General features: G+C 44.1%; 2 protein-coding genes across 2 annotated transcripts; both read left to right on the top strand.

Moving 5' to 3' along the window:
- On the top strand, positions 1-24988 carry LOC310693851 (uncharacterized protein). Its single transcript, XM_083476237.1, has 5 exons — positions 1-98; positions 2050-2433; positions 22552-22587; positions 24104-24283; positions 24639-24988. Exons 1-5 carry the CDS (start codon positions 53-55, stop codon positions 24977-24979), a joined length of 987 nt encoding a protein of 328 aa, XP_083332363.1. The 5' UTR covers positions 1-52; the 3' UTR covers positions 24980-24988.
- On the top strand, positions 13932-22419 carry LOC310694984 (vacuolar protein sorting-associated protein 29-like). Its single transcript, XM_083478941.1, has 4 exons — positions 13932-14004; positions 17754-17945; positions 20079-20314; positions 22131-22419. Exons 1-4 carry the CDS (start codon positions 14002-14004, stop codon positions 22246-22248), a joined length of 549 nt encoding a protein of 182 aa, XP_083335067.1. The 5' UTR covers positions 13932-14001; the 3' UTR covers positions 22249-22419.

The following is a 24988-nucleotide window of genomic DNA, read 5'->3' on the forward strand; positions in this document are numbered from 1 at the left end:
TTTCAGAGAAGCCTTTATCTCAAGAAGCCAGTTTTCTCCCCATTTCCCAATCATGGCCTGCGCTCTTTTCCTTCTGATCCTCTTCAGTCACTGCACAGGTAAAGGAAACTGATTTCCTAATGTAATCTTTTTCTGTATATATCCTTTCTATCTCCCAGGGAGCAGGCTTTCCCCCCTAGGCCAGTGTTGCCCAAAATTGGGTCTCCAGCTACTTTTGGACTAGAATTCCCATCAGAAAACATTCCTCTATGCCACAAGAGCGGTAAGGATCCTAATTGCTAAATACTGGAAAAAAGAAACTGTGCCAACAAAAAAGGAATGACAAGACAAACTATTAAGAGTATATTGAACTGGCTAGATTAACAGAGGCAATTAGAGATCACACTAGACAAGAGTTTCACAAGGCATGGGGAAAATGCAGAGAATACTTCACAAAACAGTGCCCTAAAATACATACCTGGACTTGTTTCGATTCATGTCTGCAGGAGCCTTTGTGGATATTTAAGTTATAATTAGAAACATCTTAATAACTATCCATAAAGGAAACAGTTTATAAGGAGTAAATAAGGAGGCCAGATACAGGATAAAGGAAGTCTTTTATTTGGTTGTTTGTATTGTTGTATGTTATGCTCACTGTATGTTATGTTCACGTTTAATGAGGGTGGATTTGCGTATTGGGGGGTTTGTGTTACAGTGGCACCTCGGGTTACATACGCTTCAGGTTACAGAATCTGTTAACCCAGAAATAGTGCTTCAGGTTAAGAACTTTGCTTCAGGATGAGAACAGAAATCGTGCTCCGGCGGCACGGCAGCAGCGGGAGGCCCCATTAGCTAAAGTGCTGCTTCAGATTAAGAACAGTTTCAGGTTAAGAACAGACCTCCGGAACAAATTAAGTACTTAACCTGAGGTACCACTGTATGTTGTAAATAAAATTCCAATAAAATTAAATTTTAAAAAATAGACTTCCCATCACCCCTGACTGCTCTTGCTAGCTAGGGGTGATGGGGATTGTAGTCCAAAAACATCTGGAAACCCAAGTTTGGGAAACACTGGGCTAGGTCCTAGAGCAGTGGCGGAGAACCAGTGTCACTCCAAATGTTGCTGGACTCCAGCTCCCCTAAGCCCCAGCCAGCATGGTCAATAACAAGGGCTGATGGGAGTTGTAGTCCAGCAGCTTCTGGATAGCCACCAGTTCCCTATCCCTGCCCTAGGTCCTAGAGTGCCTAGCCCATCATTTCTGACCACTGACCATACTGATGAGAGTCTAGCAACATCCAGAGCAGCGGTTCTCAACCTGTGGGTCCCCAGATGTCGTTGGACTACAACTCCCATCATTCCTGAGCTCTGGCCTTGCTAGCTAGGGGTGATGGGAGTTGTAGTTCAACAACATCTGGAGACCCAAGGTTGAGAAAGGCTGATCTAGAGGGCCACAAGGTTCCCCATCCATTATCTAGACCAGTGTTTCCCACACATGGGTCCCCAGCTGTTTTTGGACTACAACTCCTGAAATATACTCGGAGTCGAGGGTGGATTTCATGCTCTTTATTCAGCTCATAGTAGTGAGGAATGAAGGTTCCTCCAAAATATCTGCTTTATATATATTATTTACACAATGGGCCGCACGTGATTGGCTAATTCCGGGATTCTCCCGTGGGCCAATCAGGTTGTGGATTCACTTCCACCTGGAGCTGGATTGGGTGGCTCCTGCGGACCAATCATACTGCTGCATTGTTCTAGGACCAATCAGACTGCTGCATTCTGAATCCTACTGTTCTAGGACCAATCACACTGCTGCATTTTGGATCCTATTGTTCTAGGACCAATCAGACTGCTGCCTTTTGGATCCTATTCAACTTAGTACATAACAACTCCCATCATCCCTAGCTTGCAGGACCAGTGGTCAGGGATGATGGGAACTGTAGTCCAAAAACAGCTGGAGACCCAAGTCTGGGAAACCCTGACCAAGGCCTTCTTCTTTCCCCTTGGCTTTCTTCCCCTTTGTCTTAGCTTGAAGTGAAAACCTTCATGGTGCCTATGCTTTCTTTCAGGGAGTTTGGCCCAGTTCGTGTTGACTCAGCCACTGCTCTTATCAGCATCCCCTGGAGAAACCATCAACATCTCTTGCACCAGGAGCAGTGGAAACATTGCGAGCTACGCTGTCTCCTGGTATCAGCAGAAGCCTGGCAGTTCCCCCAAGCCACTGATATTTGGCTTCAGCAGCAGATCCTCCGGAATCCCAGAGCGATTCTCCGGTTCCTTTGACGAGTCATCCAATTCTGCCACCTTAACCATCTCCAACCTTCAAGCAGAAGATGAGGCTGTGTATTATTGCTTGTCGTACGACACCACTGAACAGCCTACCATGTTTGCGATACAACCGTACACAGAAGTGGGAGAAGAACTTCCTGAGAACAAATTTTGCACTTTCGATTAAGGCTTGTTGTTGTTGTTGTTTAGTCGTTTTGTCGTGTCTGACTCTTTGTGACCCCCTGAACCAGAGCACGCCAGGCACTCCTAAGCTTCAGGATCTGTCCTTCCAGTGAGCACTCAGCGCTGATTTCCTTCAGAATGGATAAGTTTGATCTTCTTGCAGTCCATGGGGCTCTCAAGAGTCTCCTCCAATACCATAATTCAAAAGCATCAATTTTTCGGCAATCAGCCTTCTTTATGGTCCAGCTCTCACTTCCATAGATCACTACTGGGTAAACCATAGCTTTAACTATACGGACCTTTGTTGGCAAGGTGATGTCTCTGCTTTTTAAGATGCTGTCTAGGTTTGTCATTGCTTTCCTCCCAAGAAGCTTGCTGACTTAGAATTGCAGAAATAGGAAATATTTTAAAGGTGTTCCCACCCCAGCTTATGAAAAGCTTTCTGTTTTTGCTTGTAATCTGATTGTACCTTTCTCTGGTTTCTCAACACATCTTTCTGTCTGCATGTTGTAAAATTGCAAAGATCCTGAAATTATCTATCTATATATTACAATAAAGAGTTTGTGAATGTTTATTCAAAACCTGCCAAAGAGTCCAGTTCATTTTGTTGCTTCTTCAAATATTTTGTAAATGGTTCCCATTCATCTTTAAAATCACAGTTATCCTTGTCACGTAGTTTGTGTGTCATAATGTTTTACTATGTTTTTATGTATGTGGGAAGCTGCCCAGAGTGGCTGGGACAACCCAGTAAGATGTGTAGGTTATAAATAGTAAAAATTATCATGATGGATTGGGACATCCATATTTTCATTGGAGAAATGTTGGGGGGGTCTGCCATTGCTGCTGCATGGGTGATGGATTGAAGAAAAGGAAATATGAATTGTCCCTGCCCCATAGCTTGACCAATCATGGATTAGAGTGGCTAGGAGCTAGGTGGAGTCATAGATATAAATAAAAGTATAGACATGTATTCACTGGGCAGCTTCTGTTTTGACTTGAAATGTTCATTTTGGACTTCTCAGAAGTAAAGGTAAAGGGACCCCTGACCATTAGGTCCAGTCGTGGCCGACTCTGGGGTTGCGGTGCTCATCTCGCTTTATTGGCCGAGGGAGCCGGAGTACAGCTTCCAGGTCATGTGGCCAGCATGACTAAGCCTCTTCTGGCGAATCAGAGCAGCGCACGGAAACGCCTTTTACCTTCCCGCCAGAGCAGTACTTGCACTTTGACATGCTTTCAAACTGCTAGGTTGGCAGGAGCAGGGACTGAGCAACGGGAGCTCACCCCGTCACGGGGCTTCGAACCGCCGAACTTCTGATTGGCAAGTCTTAGGCTCTGTGGTTTAACCCACAGCGCCCCCCGCGTCCCTCTTCTCAGAAGTACATAATGGCAAGAAGCAGGCGGGGGGAGTGCCAGTCCACAATGTCTCCCCCCGGAGATGTGCCAGAACTGCTCTCCAGCTAAAACGACAAACAAACAAACAAACAAACAAACAAACAAACAAACAAACACTGAAAACTACTCAGAACACCAAAGCCTTCTGCACTGCTTTTTTTGTATTGCTCAATGTCATGGGTAGGCAAACTAAGGCCCGGGGGCCGAATCTGGTCTGCAAACGGTCTGGGAATCAGCGTGTTTTTACATGAGTAGAATGTGTCCTTTTATTTAAAATGCATCTCTGGGTTATTCCTGGGGCATAGGAATTCGTTCATGTTCAGTTTCTGTTAATTGGTTCTCGTGGGAAACTTGCAGATTCTAGCTTCACCAATTAACTCAAGCTGGTGTCAATTTACTCTTGGCAGAAAGCCCAGGTCTGCTTGACCTAGAAACTACTCACTCTGATTGGTTAACGACCAGCACTCAACTCTGTTATCAAGGGATTGTTAGCTCAGTTTGGTGTGAGGTGTGTTAGGAGTTAGAAGTGCTGTGTATGGTTTTGAGAGAGAGAAAGAGAGGATTTATTTTGCTTTTATTTGTATGCAGAAACTCTGCTGGTTTTATTTTTCCTTTTTAATAAATCCTGTAAATAGTTCTTCTGAGTCTAGCTGACTAGTCATTACTGCCGCAACTAGCTTCCTCGCTGTGCAGGAAAACTCTGCTACGTTTGGGCTAAAGCCAATAGGGCTATGCCTGACACTTCAAAGTTCCATGAGGTTATGGGCATTGTGCTGCCAGCCTGAGTTGTGGTGGTGTCAGCATCAACGGCGTTGGTTCCAGTAGTTCCAGAAGTTGTTGTTCTCTGGCTGGTTCCTGACCGTGGTGAGCTGGTGACGCAGTGGACACAAGGACAACAGCTGCAGCGTGTGAGTGCTGGGTGCTGTGGTTCCTGTTTTCTCTCTCGGTGGTCGTGAGTAGCTGGTTCCGGGTTCCAGGGACATCGCTCTCAAGATGGCCTCACAACCAGTTCAGATGGCTTTTGAGCGTCTGAATGACTCCAATTACTTGCTGTGGTCGGAACGCATGCAGGCAGTGCTGCAGAGGGATCGTCTCTGGCAAGTGGTGAGTAAGTTTCCTACGAAGCCTGATGATGAAGACCTCGATAAAGACCAAAGAGCAAGGGCCACAATTGTCTTGGGGCTGGAAGATTCCCAGTTGCCGTATGTGAGGGGAATCAAGACAGCTAGAGGTGTGTGGCAAGCACTTAAAGAACTCCATGTGCGTGAGACAGCGGTTTCCAAGCTGTTCATTCGCAAGGCATTGTACAAGGCAATGTTACAGCCTGGGGTTACAATGCAAGAACACCTACACAGTTTACAGTTAAAGTTTTCTGCGCTACAGGAAAGAGACTGTGCATTAGACCAGCAGGAGAAGGTGGCTATTATTTTGAGTTCTCTCCCGGAAAGCTGGGATAATTTAGTTTTGTCTCTAGAAGGCATACCGGAGCATGATTTATCAGTCAGTTACGTTACTGGGCGTTTGATTGAAGAATGGCAGAAGAGGCAAGAAAGGTCGTTGGCTGCAGAGGCTTCTACAGGTGGACGGTTTGGAAGGAGTTCTCATGCCGTGCCAGAGGTGAAGCAAAAGCAGCGTACTGGTGAGGAGTCAGCGTTTGCTGTTAGGCGTTGTTTCCGATGTGGGTCTTCAGCGCATCTAAAACGACAATGTCCGGAGTTGGTCAAGTCTCAGTTGCCGGTGCAGGAGCAGAGACGAGATCAGCAGCAGCAGCAGCGTAAAAAGAAATTCTTCAAACGAAAACAGTCAGCTCAGCTGGTGACCGCCGAGGTCAAGATTGCTGATGAGAAACAAGCTGTCTGGGTGGTCGATTCGGGAGCGTCTCGCCACATCGTAAATTCAGATGAATTGTTTGTTTCCAAGAACTCAGCACAGCGCAGCCAGGTGGCTCTAGCAGACGGAAGTACTTCCGAAGTGATTTCGGGGGGTGCAGTTTTTGTTCCTTGTCTTCGTGAATGCCTGCAAAATGTACTTTGTGTGCCGTCATTAAGGAGCAATCTGATGTCTGTAGATTGTTTGCTGAAAGCTGGGTTTAAAGTGTATTTTGAAGGAGACAGTTGCATTATTAAGAAGGCTGGTGAGATTTTAGGCACTGCTAAGTCAGAGGGAGGCTTGTTTTGGCTTAAAGCAGGATCTCAAGTTGCAGCAGTAGTCAGTAAATCTCAGCCTGCAGTGAATAACAAAGCTATACATGACAACTGTGTGCACTTATTGCATAGGAAAATGGGGCATGCTTGCTGGAAAAGTGTACTAAAAATGTCTGAATTGGCTGATGGGGGTAATTTAAAGAGTTGTAACAAGTACCTTGATTGTAATGTTTGTAAAAAGGTTAAAACCCACAGAGTCTCTTACCCCAGAAGTGACAGAGTTAGTGAGTCACCGCTACAGCTGGTTCACATGGACGTAATTGGTCCATTTGCTGTAAGCAGGGGTGGATCGCGCTTTTCACTAACAATTGTGGATGACGCCACGCGTTATTCTTGGGTTTTTCCCATGAAGAATAAGGGTGACGTGTTCACTAAGTTTAAAGGCTGGGTGGCATCTGTGGAAAGATTTCTGTCCATTAAACTCAAAAGGATTCAGACGGACAGAGGTGGCGAATTTATGTCAAATGCCTTTAGAGATTGGTTACAAAAGCGTGGCATTGGGCATAGAAAAACGAACGTTTTTTCCCCAGAGGAGAATGGCGTTGCAGAGCGAAAAAACAGATCTTTACAAGATATGATGTTTGCCATGCTTGATGATGCTGATTTGCCCATGTCTTATTGGGGGGAGAGCATGCTCACCGCGTGTTATCTCCAAAACAGGCTCTTTCATCAAACAATAGGTACAACCCCGTACTTTAAATTGTTTCAGAAAAAACCCAAAATTGACCATTTGCATGTGTTTGGATCAAAAGCCTGGGTATTAATTCCGAAGCAAATGAGAAAGAAGGGAGATCCTAAGACCAAACAGTTAGTGTTTGTGGGTTACCAGGAGCTGGGAAAAGGTTTCCGCTTTGCTGAAGGGACAAATGGCATTGTGATCTCCAGGAATGCCAGTTTTTGTGAACATAGTGGCTGGGAGAGACTACATGCCAATACTGAGGTTTGGTTTGAACCTTCCCAGGAGCTTCATGACTCTGAAGGTAGGCACAGAGAATCAGAGTCTGAGGGGGAGGAAAGTTCAGATAAGAGCTCTCAAGAAAGTGGAGTTAGCCAAAGACCAGTTGCTAAGCAACAAAAGAGAGGTCGTAGTTCTGAGGAGGAAAGTGGGTCAGAAGAAAAATTTTCTCCCAGAAGATCTAAAAGACAAAACAAAGGAGTGCCTCCGGTGCGTTTTTCCCCAGATACTGCAAATGTGTTTAGTGTAATTGCAGAGCCCAAGAGTTTTCAGGAAGTGTTAAAGTTACCAAAAGAGGAGGCAGAGCGCTGGAAACAGGCAATGGAGGAAGAGATGTCCTCTCTGAATGAGCACAAGGTTTTTACACCAGTAGCAGCGCCTGAGGGGGCAAAGATTGTAGGCTGCAGGTGGGTGTACAAAAGACTTAGGCCCGGTTAGGACATATCTAGGGTTGGAAGTGTGCTGGGCCCAAGATGGCAGCTGCCTAATTAGTCAGCAGAACAAAGTTAAACAACTACTGACTACATACAGGATGCAGGATTGCAAAGGGGCAGCGGTGCCTATGGATCCAGGTTTCATAAAAACACTTCATATAGATGAGAGTCCTGAATTTGAACATCCTGATGTATTTCACTCTGTAATTGGAAGTTTATTGTATATAGCACAGTGGTCCAGACCTGATATTAGCTATGCAGTAGGCATATTAAGTAGATTGGTCTCAAAACCCACACTAAATGCCTGGAAAGGGGTAAAACAAGTTCTGAGATATCTCAAACAGACAATTGGCTATATGTTACAATTAAATTCTTCAGAGGATGAAATGTTGAGTTGCTACTGTGATAGTGACTGGGGAAATTTGCCAGATAGAAAATCTGTCACAGGACTAGTCATAATGGTCGGTGGAGCTTTAATCAGCTGGCGGTCACGCAAGCAAGACGTTGTAAGTGTGTCATCAACGGAATCAGAGTATGCCGCATTGAGTGAATTGTGCAACGAGGTGATTTATTTCAAGCATTTGTTAGCAGATTTAAATGTAAATTGTGGAGAACCAGTACAAGTTTACATTGATAATCAAGCTTGTATAACCTTAAGTAAAACAGAGGGTTTCAAATCGCGTTCCAAACATATCTCTGTAAAATACCAAAATGTACGTTGCTGTGTACAAGACAATGTAATCACCTGTACTTATGTATCAAGTGAAGAAAATGTAGCAGATGTATTAACTAAACCATTGGCAAAGATAAAGAACAAGCGAATGTGCAAGGGTTTAGGTTTGCTGGAAAAATAATCTCCTACATAGGTGTATTTGGTGTTAATTGTTCAGCAGAATCTGTGAGGGGGTGTTCAGTTTCTGTTAATTGGTTCTCGTGGGAAACTTGCAGATTCTAGCTTCACCAATTAACTCAAGCTGGTGTCAATTTACTCTTGGCAGAAAGCCCAGGTCTGCTTGACCTAGAAACTACTCACTCTGATTGGTTAACGACCAGCACTCAACTCTGTTATCAAGGGATTGTTAGCTCAGTTTGGTGTGAGGTGTGTTAGGAGTTAGAAGTGCTGTGTATGGTTTTGAGAGAGAGAAAGAGAGGATTTATTTTGCTTTTATTTGTATGCAGAAACTCTGCTGGTTTTATTTTTCCTTTTTAATAAATCCTGTAAATAGTTCTTCTGAGTCTAGCTGACTAGTCATTACTGCCGCAACTAGCTTCCTCGCTGTGCAGGAAAACTCTGCTACGTTTGGGCTAAAGCCAATAGGGCTATGCCTGACACTTCAAAGTTCCATGAGTTCATCCCCCCAAAAAATATACTCCGGCCCCCCACAAGGTCTGAGGGACAGTGGACTGGCCCCCTGCTGAAAAAGTTTGCTGACCCCTGCTCAATGTCATATTTTGTTCCTTGGTGCACTGACTCCCCACCAGGTGGCCACTCTGAAATCATGGCACAAAATTAGAACTTTTTGTCCCCAACGTTGCAGTTGGCGATTCACATGCACAAACTTCTGTGTGCATGGCTAGCTAGGTGGTCCATCTACATTTCACTGCACTCTCGGTTCTGAAATCCCTTGGGCCACCCCTTCTACACCTGCATATTTGTCCTGTAGCGTGATATCCTGTGCAGATACAGTGTGGTTTCCCTTTTAACATAGTGCATCTTGAACTTTTTCAGGCCCCCGCCTTGTGGTTTCCCCATAACCAAATACCAAAAAATCTACTCCAACAGGCAAACGTGTGACATTTCTTAAGCCTCTGCTGCTGTAGAAATGTTGAAGGGATAGTAATAAATAAATAAATGAACAAGTAAGTAAGTAAGCAAGCAAGCAAGTAAATAAATAAATAGAAATACATACATACATACATACATAAATAAACATATTAATATTTGATGTTTTTCTACATTTTACATATGCTGTAATCTGCTCAGAGTTGCTGAGGAAACCCATCCAGATCTGCAGGGTATTAATAATAATAATAATAATAATAATAGACCAAATTATTATTAAATAATAATAATAATAATAATAATAATAATAATAATAATAATAATAATTGATCAAACTGCAAGAGGTGGTGGAAGATAGGAGTGCCTGGCGTGCTCTGGTCCATGGGGTCACCAAGAGTTGGACATGAGTAAACGACTAAACAACAAATAATAAAAATAATAAACATAGTGGCAGTGGCACCATGTAGCCAGTAGGTGGCAATGTTGTCGCATACACATTTGCTTAAGTGGCAGTGGCACCATGTGGCCAGTAGGTGGCAACGTTGTCCTATACACATTTGCTTAGGCTACATCAGACACAGCTGTTCCACTCAACTATCTGTGCTGTAACAGGGTCTTGCCTCGAACAGCCCCACTTCTGCGTTTTCCTGCAAATTGCAGGATAGTCCATTGCCATCCTTTTCTATTGCATGCATTTACTCCTCAAAAGCTTCTCTGTGATGGCATTGTTTCAAAAGTCAAGAAGGTCTTTGTAATTCAGATTAAAGACACACTAGAAAACACAAACACATATGCTTGCCCTATGTTTGGCTGTCAAATGAGCCCCATCAGCCAGTGATCCAACTCAGGTCTTGCTCATGCCTACTCAGAAGCAAAGGAACCCCCCCCCCCAGCTGTCACTATTTTTGGGGGTGGGATGAAATCACATGCTGGGAAAATTCAGGTTGTGCGATTATAATGGATCGGCTGGTCTTCCCCTGTATACCTGAAGGAGCGTCTCCACCCCCATCGTTCAGCCCAGACACTGAGATCCAGTGCCAAGGGCCTTCTGGCGGTTCCCTCATTGCAAGAAGCCAAGTTACAGGGAACCAGGCAGAGGGCCTTCTTGGTGGTGGCACCCACCCTGTGGAATGCCCTCCCACCAGATGTGAAGGAAATAAGCAGCTATCCTATCTTTAAAAGACATCTGAAGGCAGCCCTGTTTAGGGAAGTTTTTAATATTTAATGCTGTATTGTTTTTAACATTTGATTGGGAGCCGCCCCGAGTGGCTGGGGAAACTCAGCCAGATGGGCGGGGTATAAATAACAAATTATTATTATTATTATTATTATTATTATTATTATTATTATTATTATTATTATTATCCCATTTCACCCACAAGACTGGACTTTTTGATAAGGAATTGATGGGGAAGTGTACTGCATAACGCTTGTTTAAATCACCTAACCTCCAAATAAGGAAGCTACGCAGAACTGGCAAAATTAACAGCAAAATTCAGAGAATCTAATGATGAATGTTTTCTGGAAGAATGGTTTTCTGAAGTACTTAAAGAAATATTATAGTATGATGAACCCGAGAGCAGGATTTGAGCTAAGAGCAACAGAAGTAATTAGATTATAATACTGTGGTTACGATTTAAAAGACAGAAGGGGAGAAACCACAACTCCTTGGAAAACGGGGTGGGAAGTTGATAAAAGTAAGAGAAAAGACAAAATTGTGATTCGATTGTAAATGTTAAAAATGTCGAAATTTACTAAAATATAATTGGGGGAAAATAATCACCTAACTTTCCTGCAAACCAATCGGAATGAAGGAGTTTGTTGACGCCCAGGAAAGTAGATGCAAGTTTGCTTTTCCGCTGGTAGCTATGGCACCCTGCTATGTTCCAGGGACATTAATTATTTTTTTTCTTCAAAAAATTTATTGGTTTTTACAATACTAACAACAAACAAAAACATAAAACGAAGAAACATAACAAACATAAATCATAACCTTATTGAAAATAACAGTTATTAACTTTGTAAAGCGACTTCCTCGTTTCCCCTGAGTTGAATTTCATTCCTTATAATGGTTTTCCAAAACCCAGTTTTTATACACTTTAAATTGAACATTAACATCTTTAAACCTTCTCCTTATAATATTAAACACATTATTTTATCAGTTAACATAAATACAATCCTAAGCCCATTAAATATCTGGAAGCTATTTCCGATTAGTTTAGCTTAACAAATTTAAACAAATCCCCCTCCCACTAATCCAGGGACATTAGTTAAAGGGCAGGACATTTGCATGAAGAGGAAGCTCCCTTCTCGTCTGTGGGTTTAAGAGAGTTCTGAGAGGGTTCCAATCAGAATCTGTTTTGCTTCAGGAAGAATCTCTGCTTCCCCCCCCAAGATGCTTCGAACAATTCTTCTCCTTTTCATCCTTGAGTCTTTAGGTGAGGGACATGACATTGATGCAAGGAAGAGAGATCCCCTATAGAAACCTTGAGTTGTCTAATGCTTGGGTGGGGCACATTTTTCAGCTTGAGGGCCACATTGCCTTCTGCAGGACCTTTCAGGGGCCACATGGCTGTGGTAGGTTAAGCCAGAGGTATAAGTGGATGTGAACTCTGAAAGCTTTGTATAGGAAAGACCAGAGGTTCCCTCTCCATCCAGTGAAGCGAGAACACATTCCAGCCAAGCAAAAGTATTCAAGGTGGACGGGGATAAAGGACTGGCTTGGGAAGAGCTCCATAGGCAAGAAAGAGAGGCATTGAGGTCCACCTTCATCCCCCAGTCCTGAAGTTTCTCCTCCTTCCACTAATGCAATGCTTGCAAATGTTTGGTGTCACTGTTTACTAAGTTCTCCCCTGCCTCATTCTCTTCCAGGTTCCAGTGCCCAGCAGCTGCAGCCCTTGAAGCCCTCAGAGACTGTGCCTCAAGGTGGGACCATCACCTTGTCTTGCAGACACAGTAGTGGGACGATCATGGATGCCTTCTACCCGCAGTGGTTCCAGCAGAAACAAGGGCAGGTTCCACGCCTGATACTTTACCAAACCAGCTCCAGGCCGTCCGGCATCCCAGCCCGTTTCTCCGGGTCCAAGTCAGGAAACGCAATGTCCCTGACCATCACAGGAGCCCAGGCAGAAGACGAAGCTACGTATTACTGCTGCGTGCTGCATCCAGGGGTGTCTTGCACAGCTGTTCATTCAGATGGGGAAGTGAGGCAAAAACCCTTTTAGCAGAAGCTAGATCTGGAGTTACTGGGACGCGGGTGGCACTGTGGGTTAAACCACAGAGCCTAGGGCTTACTGATCAGAAGGTCGGCGGTTCGAATCCCTGCAATGGGGTGAGCTCCCATTGCTCAGTCCCAGATCCTGCCAACCTAGCAGTTTGAAAGCACATCAAATTGCAAGTAGATAAATAGGTACCACTCTGGCAGGAAGGTAAACGGTGTTTCCGTGCACTGCTCTGGTTCGCCAGAAGCGGTTTAGTCATGCTGGCCACATGACCTGGAAGCTGTACACTGGCTCCCTCAGCCAGTAAAGCGAGATGAGCGCCGCAACCCCAGAGTCGGTCACGACTGGACCTAATGGTCAGGGGTCCCTTTAGCTTTTATCTAGAGTTACTGCTGCACTCAAGTCCAGATTACAGGCTCCCCACGGTCATAGAATCATGGAATCATGGAATTGTAGCGTCAGAAGGGATCCAGAGGATCGCCTAGCGCAACACCCTATAATGCAGGAATGTGCAGATCAAACCTGCAACCTTACCAGCAGCACCGTCTAATCAACTGAACTATCCAGTCATCTGGTTAAAGGTAAAGGGACCCCTGACAATTAAGTCCAGTTGTGAATGACTCTGGGTTGAATTCAGCTCACACTTAAGGGCAGACCTACCCAATTTGCTCTTCCCAAAAACAACACATGAACCGCGACACGGCCTGCCTTTGAAATTTGCTGCTCTCTGAATTTCACAATGCCGTTCTCCAGCTGAGCATAACTGCAAGAAAATGCATTTGCTAGGGCAAAGTGTGCATTTTTTAAATGGCATATATTCGCGAACGCAACACTGCATTATGTGAGGGGAATTATTATTAATTTTTGCATATTAGGGAAAGTGCAAACAGAGAAATTCACGGATGAATTTTCAAAGGGAATTTTTAAAAAGTCAGAACAATGTGGAATTGTAGAGAATTGAAGGGGGAAATGGAAAAATGAGAAAGTGAGACTGACAGATTTGTCTGTTCCCGCTGCAAAGTGGGAGTAATATCTACCTAGGGTTGCCATATTTCAAAAAGGAAACACTGTTGAACTTTTTTTTAGGAATACCCAGAAATGGTTGGGATGCAGAAACTCCTTTAAATATCAAAGTGGGTGTGGGAAATCTGTGTCCCTCTGGACATTTGCTGAACTACAACTCCCATCATCCCTGGCCATTGCCTATGCTTGCTGGGGCTGATGGGAGTTGTAGTTCGGCAAACATCCCAAGGGCCAACTATTCCCCACACCCACCTTAATATTTAAAGCAGCTTCTGGATCTCAGCCCCAGCAACAGCTGGCTGCTCCTTTAAATGAAGCCCTGTATCAAATAGCCTTCAGGACCGGGACCCCCAGCTCAGAAGTGTTTTTAAAAAGGGAGATGAATGCAAAAGGGCAGTGAGGGCAAGGGCAGTTGCTTCAGGGCTTGCACTGCACATGTGTCAGGAGCTCCACAAACCTACTAATTTGGCAGCTGCTGTGGACACCTTTCATTTGCGATTCAGTGTGTTTGCTTTGCTGTCTGCTGGGATACCAGGAAGGAGGTGGAAGTCTTACAAGATGGTGAGCAAGGGGCAGGGGCTAAGGGGGACTTTTGCATAGGGTTGGAGGGATGCTGCTTCCCTTAAGGAGGGAAGGGTGGTTTTAGTATTTACAGCTGTGCCAGGATTCTAGGGAGTGCTCTTATTCTGAGGCCAAATGAGGTTCCAGGGCTCTGGCTGGGAAAGCCCTTTCCAGTGCCAAAGTTTAGCTCTTCCTAAATAATACCTTTGAGTGCAGAGAGAATCTCTCTGCTACAGAAGAAACCATCTGCATACTTACCTTAACACAGAGCATTTAAAGTGATGCTTAAGGGTCTATGTAAAATGGACTTCTTGATCTGGAAGCCTCACTTCCAAATGCATTGATGGGCTGCGGTTGCGAGCAGGATGTAGCTATAGGGGTGTGTGCATGTATACTCTGCACATGCCCAGAGACTTGTTTCCTCTTCCTCCTGTGTCGCATTCAAAACAGGCTCTAAAGTCAAGCAAGAGAAGGCTTAGATTATGGAGAAGGAATTCCAGGTTGTAACATGTGTTATAATACCAGAGTCTCAGCTAGCTGCAGAAGTGACTGCCTCCGTTTTCTCTTCCTGCTCTACTACTTGCAAATAGGCAATGAGAAAATTATGCACAGTTTCTGGGTCGATACCTTAGATCAGGGATGTGTTCTTCCAGATCCCACCAGACCATTGGGCACGCGAGCTGGGACTGATGGGCGCTGGAGTCCCATAACATGTAGACCTTGCCCTTCAGCCTGAGAGCCAAATGTGGCCCTCTAGACATCTTTAGGTGGCCCTTGGGCCACACCCCTCACTGGTCCTGCCCTGCCCTGTGTCCTACTCTAGTGATTACCTATCTGTCTGGGGTGTGTCCTTGAAGGGCAACCATGCCTTTGGTTTGCCTGTATGGAGAGTGGGGTGGGCTTGGCCACACCCACTTCTGCCACTCTCACCCATTGGAGGCCAACAGTAGGGGGCGCCAGAGTCAATGACAGAAGGAGCCAACTAATTCTTGTTTAGTCCCCATCTTCCTCTCTGTGGAGTTGTACAAGGGCAATACTGAGACTGAGGGGAAAGGTGGCAGGGAGAACCACCCCTTGGACTGGTTGAAAGTAAAAAGTGTTATAAGAAAAATACCTCTAATTCCCTTATGGAGTATCTAGAGGCCGTATAGAGTCCCTCAGGAGATCTCTATCGGTCAGAGAGAAAGCAGAGGCCAACTGGAGTACATTGAAAGCAAAGCGGCCACTAGGCCTGATTAAGGAAAATAAACTGTTGCAACAGGGTCCCCACTCACCACACGCAGGAGGGAGGAGAACCCCAAACAATGGTGCGCAAGCCCCTATAAAGACTTTTGAAATTGCCCACCCTGTTGCCCAAGACCATGCCCCAAAACACCATACATACATCACAGAAGGAGAAATTTCTCTAGCAGAAATTTGAGAGTGTTGCTTCTCTCCTGTCTGCCAGGATACCTGATAATGCCTTTAAAAAAACCAAACTAAAGGACCCCTGACAGTTAAGTCCAGTCACGGACGACGGCGCTCATCTTGCTTTACTGGCCGAGGGAGCCGGCATTTGTCCGCAGACAGCTTCCGGGTCATATGGCTAGCATGACTAAGCCACTTCTGGCGAAACCAGAGCAGTGCACGAAAATGCTGTTTACATTCCAGCTGGAGTGGTACCTATTTATCTACTTGCACTTTTTGGGGTGCTTTCGAACTACTTGATTGCATTTTCCATGTAGCACTGCCATTCCTTTGAGATGATAAGCACTTTAGTTCCTGAATCTCTTACACATATTGATAGTTTAACAGATACTTGACAGACTGTATTTGCAGGGAGGTGTAAGCCCCTACATTCCAAAGACAATTGGAAAGCTTTTCCCATTGCCTTCCTACCTGCAGAGAAATAGTTGAGGTCAATTTGGAAGAGTCAAATTGTTCTCCTGTACAATTTCAGACACATGGTTTCAGGGTGTATTTGATTTAAATCATTTTTTTTACAGAAGGACTTATTCTTGCTTCCCTAAACATGGTTGCCTTCAGATGTCTTCTAAAAGTCAGATAGTTCTTTATCTCCTTGCCATCTGATGGGAAGACATTCCACAGAAAGACTCATTCTTGTCAGTATAATCTATACTCTGGTTTTTCTTCAGATCGCAAGCCAGTATAATCTTAATATTTACAACCAGATGAAGGTTTCATTTTTGGAATAATAAATTTTCAGAGTAGTCTTTACAGTTATATCAAAAATTACTTATTTGGCTATACTATTAGAAATACATAGACAGATCATTATGAAATTAATGTGAGGTTTAATAAGTCAATTGTTTATATTTGGACAACTTTTCTGCTGTACTTTATTGGAAGGAGAAAAATAATCATTTCCTTAATAACAATTTAAACTATTTATTTAACTAGAACAGTAACATTATAACTGATGTGGTTAAACATTTTTTTTTAAGCTTAGACTCTGAGTTTTAGCACACATGAAAAGCTTTTTAAAAATCCTTATTTCCTGGTGAATAACCTTTGGACTATAATGTAACTTAAATCAAAAACTATCTTTAGAAAGATTTTTCCTCCAAAAGCATTTTATTTTAAAAATCCAATTTATATTTAAAAAATCAATTTAAATTTTTACAAACCCCGTGCTTTTTTTAAAAAAAATCATTGATTTTTAACCACCCTGCATGGTTTATATACTTATGTATGTGTTTGCCTTGTACATTTATGAACATTTATTCTGTATTTGAGACCTTAGAATTCTTATAACAAAAGACAGGCAGGGGATGATAGGCTGAGGTTAGTAGAGCAGTGGCCCAAAGTTTAAACCTCCATTGCATTAGAATGCAGTTCCTTTGGGGTTCCTCCCAAGCCAGGCATGTGTCCTTTGAGCTGCAAAAGGTTCCTTTCTTCTGCCCTAGAGGCTGCCATGTACACAGGGAAAGGGAGAAAATCTATGAAATTCTGTGTCCCTCGAGGGGTGCTGCTAATATCCACAACTAATAAACCACAGGCCTCTGAAATTCAGAGCGTTAGTCTGCAATCCTAAACTCACTCGTTGGAGAGTCAACTCTCATGGTGCTGATTGAGACATGGCTATGTGCCACGAACTCACACAGTATCCCAGTTAAGAGAGTCCTTCTTGAGTACATAGTTGACTTAGACTCAGTTCAGATTGCACACATTCCTTTCATTGTCATGTGATAAACTCACAAGATTTTGGCAAGTCTTTCCTGGTAAGTGCATACGTGTTTGCAGAACTGGGGTGATTAGAAAGATAAAGCGTTGATGGAACAATGCCCCAGATTTTGCCATTTCTTTGGTTTTTGTTCCAAGAAATAGTTTGTACTAGGACCAGATCACTATCTCTGTGAAAGGTTAGGGTGGAGGGTGATGTTGTGAAATGTTACATAGTCCCTTCATTAAAAGGTGGGGGGAGAACCTAGACTTTTGCCCATCTTGAAGTTTATGATAAATTTCCTTTTCCGTTTATTTACTAAAGCCTTTTTACCTGCTCTTCTTCCAAAAAAGGCTCCCAGAGCCACTTTCGTAAGATCCCTATCAGGTGAGATAGATACACAAGGAAGTGGGAATAAGGAGGGAAGAGGAAAGCAAGCGAACTCTTGAGGTTATCAGATTCTTACAATGACTGTCCCCAGCACTTGTACCTGGGTTCACGTGTGAACAAGCCTAAAGTCTAACATTTTTTGCTGGCGTTTTCGCTTCTACTCTTCCCTCACCGGGCTTGAAAAAAAACAAAACAGTTGGTGCTGGTGATTGGAGACCTTCACATTCCACACCGATGCAACGCTCTCCCAGCCAAGTTCCGGAAACTCCTGGTTCCTGGAAAGATCCAGCATATCCTTTGCACGGGGAATCTCTGTACCAAGGAGACCTACGATTATCTGCGGACATTGGCCGGGGACGTCCATGTGGTCAGAGGGGACTTCGATGAGGTAGGGGCACAGCTTCAAAACTTTGTTACTGGCTGCCAGTCTGGGAAGATGTAAATGGGGAGCTACTCCCTAAGTCTGTGATGGCCTGGGATTCGGACTCGGAGGCTGAACCTGAAGAATCCCAGCCTGCACAGGAGTCCCCGCCTCCAGAACCAGCTGAGCCGGGGCTGGGGCTTGAGCCCGTAGGGTCCTCACCTGTGCTGGATCCTCAGGTGCAGGCACCAGCTGAGTCTGCTCTGGCTCCTGAGGTGATGGAGGACCCATTGCCTGCAGGTGCTCCACTCTCAGCCCCATGAGAGGAAGCTGAGGTTGCCTCTGGGTCCAGTAACCCTCCAGTCTCTCCTGAGCTGCAGGGGCTCAGGGCAGAGAGGCAGAGGGAACTAAGTTCCTGCAGGAGGAGTGCTCGCCTCCAGGCCAGGAGAGGCGAGACACCTGTGGACCGGGGCCACCCTATGCCTCGGAGCAGATAAAAGCCAGCCAGCCCCAGTCCCAAGTTGCGGGAGCAACATTGTTGGTAGCCTATTCCTGCCTGCACCCTGTCCTGCTCTTCTGCCAGAGTTCCTGACCTCACCCGATTCCCTGCCTTGGACCCAGCTTCAGCTTTGACGGACAGCCTCCATACCGCACCCTCGACCTTGGACTGGACTCAGTCCTCGCCACACAGTTAACCCTCGGGACCAGCACAAAGTCACATTTCCACCATATGTTTAAAGCACTGTGATACCCCTTTAAACAGTTATGGTTTCTCCCAAAGAATCCTGGGAGCTGTAGTTTCAGAGTGTCGAGAGTTGTAAGGAGCCCCCCTTCGCCCGAACTACAATTTTCAGAGTTACCTGGGAAAAACCACTTTGGGAATTGCAAGGGGCATAGGGGAGTCTCCTAAAACTCACCCTGAACAAAGTAAAGCTCCCAGAATTCTTTGGGGAAAGCCATGACTGTTTAAATGTATGGTGTGGCCTATATAATAATGTGTACCCCCTCCTGGAGAATTATACCTGGGGGTGGGAGGAGAGACTGCTTCCTCCATGTACCTGTGCGGGCAGCCACCCCCCCCCACCCGTGCTACAATGTACAGAATCTTTCCCAGTCCTAGTAAGTTAGTGTAGTGTTCAATGGTGATGAGACAACAGTTTCTCTGGTTGGAGATGCAAGATGATGCCTTTTCCTTTTTCCTAATTTTTTTTATTAAATTTCTGTTTTACATTTTAGAATATTCATTTAAGCAACCTTAATATCAATGACTTCCCTTCTCTTTCCATGGTACATTTTGCAAATCACAAATCCCTGCATACTTTACAAAAACCAAACCATTCTGTATTCCATTATTACATCCATCAAAACTTATTTACACTCTTGAATTTATCTTAATGCTGCCCATGTTTTCAAAATATACACAATTTCCCCCCATATATTCAATAAACATTTTCCAATCTTCTTTAAACGTATATTCTTCTTGTTCTCTTATTCTATATGTTAAGTCCGCAAGCTGTGCATATTACATCAGTTTAAGTTGCCATTCTTCTTTAGTTGGTACTTCGCTTGTTTTCCATTTTGGGGCTAACAAAACATGGGCCGCAGTAGTGGCATACATAAATAACCTTTCCTGACACCTGGGAATTTACGTCTGAATTATCCCCAACAGAAAGGACTCTGGGTTGTTTTTTTAAAGTACTTTTAAACATTTTTTTTCCAATTCATTATGAATTATTTCCCAATATGCTTTTTCTCAAGATTTAGCCCAGAAATAAATGCCATATTTTTCGCTCTATAAAATGCACCAGACCATAAGACGCACCTAGTTTCTGGAGGAGGAAAACAAGAAAAAAAATATTCTGAATCTTAGAAGCCAGAACAACAAGAGGGATCGCTACGCAGTGAAAGCAGTGATCTCTCTTGCTGTTCTGGCTTCTGGGATAGCTGTGCAGCCTGCATTCACTCCATAAGGCGCACACACATTTCCCCTTACTTTCTAGGAGGGAAAAAGTGAGTCTTATAGAGCAAAAAATACGGTACACTAGAAGGAACCTGTGTGTATTTATTTAAAAACGAAGGGGTCTGACCTTGTATTGTTGATTCTGACCTGTGCATCAGTTAACAATTAACCACCTCCTCCTTTTCTTTTTCTTTCTTCAGGGAACAAGTTACCCGCTGCAGAAAATAATCCTGGTTGGGCCATTCAGAATCGGCTTGATCCATGGCCATCAAGTTATTCCCTGGGGTGATCTGAACAGCTTGGCCATTTTACGCAGGCAGCTTGATGTGGACATCTTAATTTCAGGACATACACACAAATTCGAGGCTTTGGAGCACGAAAACAAGTTATACATCAACCCAGGATCAGCCACAGGAGCTTACAATGCCTTGGACAGGTGAGACCATTGGTCTTTCAGCTGAGTTCTGACCTTTGATCCATGTAGCTCAGTAATGCCTACTCGGAGTGGCAGCAACTTTCCAGGGTTTCAGGCAAGGTGTCTCTCTCAGTCTTACATAGAGATGCCAGGAATTGAACCCAAGACCTTCTCCATTCATATGGAAAAATCTAGATGTGAGGCTGCTCAGTTACCCAGCTCGTCGGGCAGAGCCCGCGGGTCCCTGCGGAATAAAGGAGCAAATAGCTGTAGACCAAAGTTTATTGCGCAATAGGTTCAAAGAGCAAATTTGAACCCCGAGGATGGGGTGACAAAGATGTTTAAAACTTTCCCACCATATCATATCCCAGAATACAGTTCGTACAGCATCATTGCCACCTCACTGACATGTCACAAAAGGGGAGGGGTTAACCTTGGCAAACATGCCCAAACAAGTCCTTGGTACAAGATTAGCATAAGCAGACATGGCAGGGCAAGACTCAGGTATAAGATTAGCATAGACAAATATGTCTTAAGTACCCACCACCCAAAAGTACAATAGAAGTTCCTTTGCATGTCTGGAGCCTGAGGCGAGTCAGGTGATGAGATTTGGCTTCCCTTGGCTAACAATGAGCCGAGCAATTGTCACCTCTGGGAACTTCCTGGAGTCCATTTTCAAGGGGAAAATAGCTTTGGAATGGAGGAAACTGGGAAAGGAGATGATTTTATATTATTTTTAAAGCTAGGTGACTTCCCTGAGCTGTCAAGTTGAAAGGATACATTCAGGCATAATATTTGTAATATTTAACTTTAAAGATGTCGTGTGTGTCCCCCCCCCCCCCCCGGTAATTTCCGTAACAGCATTCAAAGCAGATGCTCTATCCTTGAACTATGGCTCAGGTCAGAGGAATCCATGAGGGAATGCATAACATGTGCATTTGTGAAATGTACAGTGTATCCTGGTTCCCGAACAAATTGGCTCCCGAATGCCGCAAACCCATAAGCAAGTGTTCCGGTTTGTGAACGTTTTTTGGAAGCCAAACATCCATTTCAGCTGTTGGCATTGTTTCCAGGGCCAACCAGAAGCCGCGCCTTGCTTTGTGAATGTTTTGGAAGTCGAACGGACTTCCAGAATGGATTGAGTTCATTAACCAAGGTACCCCTGTACAGTTGTACCTTGGGTCTCGAACGCCTTGACTCCCGAACGAATCAACTCCCAAACGATCGAAACCCAGAAGTGAGTGTTCTGGTTTTTGGAAGCCAAACATCTGACAGGGCATCCGCGACTTCCTGCAGCCAACCAGAAGCCGTGCTTTGGTTTCTGAACGTTTTGGAAGTCAAATGGATTTCCGGAACGGATTCCACTCGACTTCCAAGGAATGACACTATTCTATAACCTACCTATAACCTTCTTGTTTAGACATTCCTCCAGAGATGTTTAGGAAGCTGAGGTGATTTTAATCTGTTTTAGTATTTTAACTTTTGTATGTTTCAAAGCATGGTTGTGAATTTTTATGGATTTATTGTTTTATCTTTTTGTAAACCGCTTTGAGGGTTTTGTTTTTACAGTCAAGCATTGTATAATTTTTTATGAAATAAAAGAAAACAAATATTCTGCATACAGAAAATTCTGCAACCCTAGAATTCTGCAACTGAATATCTGAATGCAGAATTTTAGGGCATTATTCCCTCCCTTCTTGGCTGAGACTGACCGTGTACTTTGAAGAAAATATGCAATATCCTCTATTTATTCTTATCCATTAGCTGGTGCAGGTAATTTTTTTTTTTTTGAGAACTGCTGCATCATTTCTAACACAAATTATTTTGTGACTTCCAGAAACATCACTCCTTCCTTTGTACTGATGGATATCCAGTCCACCGTAGTTGTGACTTATGTGTACCAGCTCATTGGAGACGATGTGAGGGTGGAAAGGATTGAATACAAGAAGCCTTAAATCCAGCTGCCTTCCTTTCAGATGCTTCTTGCCACTGACAGTTTTGACCATTCATAAATGCAAAGTGGCTGCACATTACTGGAGCATTTCAGTTGGAATTTTGTGCTTGTAACTGCTTGTGATCTCTTTCAACTGAAACATGTAGGAGCAATAAACCTGTTGCAAAATGAACTATATTTCTTTTTTAAAAAAGGAAAAAAGGAAAAAAAAAGGAGGATAGGTTTGGAAATGTCATACAGTGGAGTCTGGACCATTTGAGCAAATGATCCCCTATCCCACCAACCTCAATCTGTTCTCTGCCAGCATCTACTCTCTTGCCTTCTTACAATAACCAGTCCGGTGTGTGTGTTCCTGGCTATCACCCTCCTTTCCCCCCTCTGTGTTAAGCTTGTACAACTCAGCAAGGGGGAGGAACAGGAGGACAAAACTAGAATCGGTTGGCTCTGCCTGCCACTGGCTCTGGCTCCCTCTACTGTTGGACTTCTTGCCTTCTACCCTACCAGTCTCTGAGAACCAGCCACTGCATAGCATTCCATGAATATTTGCTTAGGAATAGGAAGTAGAAAGGTCTGAAGGGTGCCAGGAGCACAGAAACGTAATATAGGCAGGAGAAATACTCATGTGTTTGTGATTTTTTCCCCATATGCATGCATACGCATTTATAAAAAGTCCATGTGAAGTGCATACGTATTGATCAAGGTCATTGGGTTGCAGCTAATGCTAGTCCTACATACAGTAATAATAATAATTAATTATTATTATTTATACCCAGTGCTTTTTTTCTTAAAAAAATGTTTAGGGGTACTCTCATTTTGACTCAAGAAAACCACAATTTTATAGTTCAAATCCGGAAAAATAAATACAGTAAATGGACAAAAGTACGAAGATTCACAAAATGTTTAGGGGTATGCATGCCCCTGCGCCCCCGCCAGAAAAAAAGCACTGTTTGTACCCCACCCATCTGGCTGGGTCTCCCCAGCCACTCTGGGCGGCTTACAGCACAGAAAATATTGTAAAACATCAGACATTAAAAATTTCGCGATACAGGGTTGCCTTCGGATGTCTTCTAAAAGTCAGATAGTTGTTTATTTCCTTGACATCTGATGGGAGGGCGTTCCACAGGGTGGGCGCCACTACCGAGAAGGCCTTCTTAGGACCTAAGTTAGTCATGTCCATTAATTTCAGTGGGTCTGCTCTAGGTTGGACTAGTGTTGGAGACAACACTATGAACAGAATCAGGTTTGCCCTCCCACTTCTAATAGCACAATGCATCTGGTCACGTTTGCATCCAACCAGACTTCTGTAGTTCAGATGTCATGAGTGGATGGGGCCAAATGGAAAAGTGGACTGAGTGTAGCAAGAAGTGAGGTTGCAGGGAACCAAGCAGAGGGCCTTCTCTGTAGTGAGTTTTCAATTTTATATGTGCTATAAACCACTCAGAGTGGCTGGGGAAACCCAGCCAGATAGGCTGGGTATTAATGTTGTTGTTATTTATGATCATCATATTTTACCTTTTTGTAGTAGACTAGTTTTGCACCCCTCTCTGACCTCCATCCAGTAGAATGAGAGGCTAGAGCTGGAGCTTGTTGTAAGCTGTTCAAAAAGATGCATTAATTCTTTGCAAAAACAAGAGTTAGCTACCCCTTGACCCTGGACTTAGACCAAGCCAAACTTTTTTCAAAGAGGGCCAGATTTGATGAAGCGAACATGCATGAGGGCCAACCAGAGTTGTTGACCTTTAAGCCGACTGGCAGGCTGGATTAGGCCCCCAAAACGGACTTTGGACATGCCTGATTTAGAGGAAGTATCTGTTGCCTTTATAGCATTTGTGGGCCAGGATGGTTAAGGCATTGAGGACGGACAGGAGAGATGTATTTGCATATCTTTGCATTCACCACCTCACAGGGTTTAAGACAAATCAGAAAGGCTCTTTTCAGAGAAACCTTTTGCTTCAGAGGAAGCCCAACTTCCTTGCATTCCTCCAACATGGCTAACATTCCTCTCCTCCTCGTCCTCCTTTTCGCTTTTTGCAGTGGTAATGTAGTGAATTTGTTGTTTGTGTTTTGAAATGCGGCGTTCCATCTCTTTTTCCTCCTCCTAGAAATATACTGTATTTTTTGCACCATAACACTCACTTTTTCCCTCCTAGAAAGTAAGGGGAAATGTCTGTGCGTGTTATGGAGGAAATGCCTACGGGTGGCATGCCTACGGATTTTCCTCCTCTAAAAACTATGTGCGTGTTATGGTCGGGTGCGTGTTATAGAGCGAAAAATACGGTACTTTGAGAAGAGGACTTCCTCTATTATTTTGCTCTCTGTTGGGTTTTCTTCCCTTTTCTCGTGGCTTGGATGGAACAAATGTTTCTCTTTATTTTCTCTGCTTTCTTTCAGGGGTCTTTAGCCAGTTTGTGTTGACTCAGACACCTTCGCTGTCAGTACCCCCTGGAGAAACAGCCAGAATCCCCTGTACCAGGAGCACTGGGAAAATTGGAGACTACCATTTATCCTGGTACCAGCAGAAGCCAGGCAGTGCCCCCAAACTGATTATATATCAGCACAGCATCAGACCCTCTGGAATCCCAGAGAGATTCTCTGGTTCCTATGACACCTCGTCCAACTCTGCCACCTTAACTGTCTCCAACCTTCAAGCAGAAGATGAGGCTGCTTATTACTGTTTATCGTATGACAGCAGCAGCAAGTGCACAGTGATACAACCACATAGGGAAGTGTGACAAAAACCT

The sequence above is a fragment of the Podarcis liolepis genome (assembly GCF_965112155.1).
Source record: "Podarcis liolepis genome assembly, chromosome: 15".
Lineage (NCBI taxonomy): Eukaryota > Metazoa > Chordata > Lepidosauria > Squamata > Lacertidae > Podarcis > Podarcis liolepis.

Coding starts and splice junctions, on each gene's coding strand:
- LOC310694984 (XM_083478941.1), top strand. Junction 17,946..20,078: donor TCAGAGGGGACTTCGATGAG/GTAGGGGCACAG, acceptor TTCTTTCTTCAG/GGAACAAGTTACCCGCTGCA. Junction 20,315..22,130: donor GCTTACAATGCCTTGGACAG/GTGAGACCATTG, acceptor TGTGACTTCCAG/AAACATCACTCCTTCCTTTG.
- LOC310693851 (XM_083476237.1), top strand. CDS start 53: ATGGCCTGCGCTCTTTTCCTTCTGATCCTCTTCAGTCACTGCACAG. Junction 99..2,049: donor CCTCTTCAGTCACTGCACAG/GTAAAGGAAACT, acceptor GCTTTCTTTCAG/GGAGTTTGGCCCAGTTCGTG. Junction 2,434..22,551: donor CAAATTTTGCACTTTCGATT/AAGGCTTGTTGT, acceptor GTTCTCTGCCAG/CATCTACTCTCTTGCCTTCT.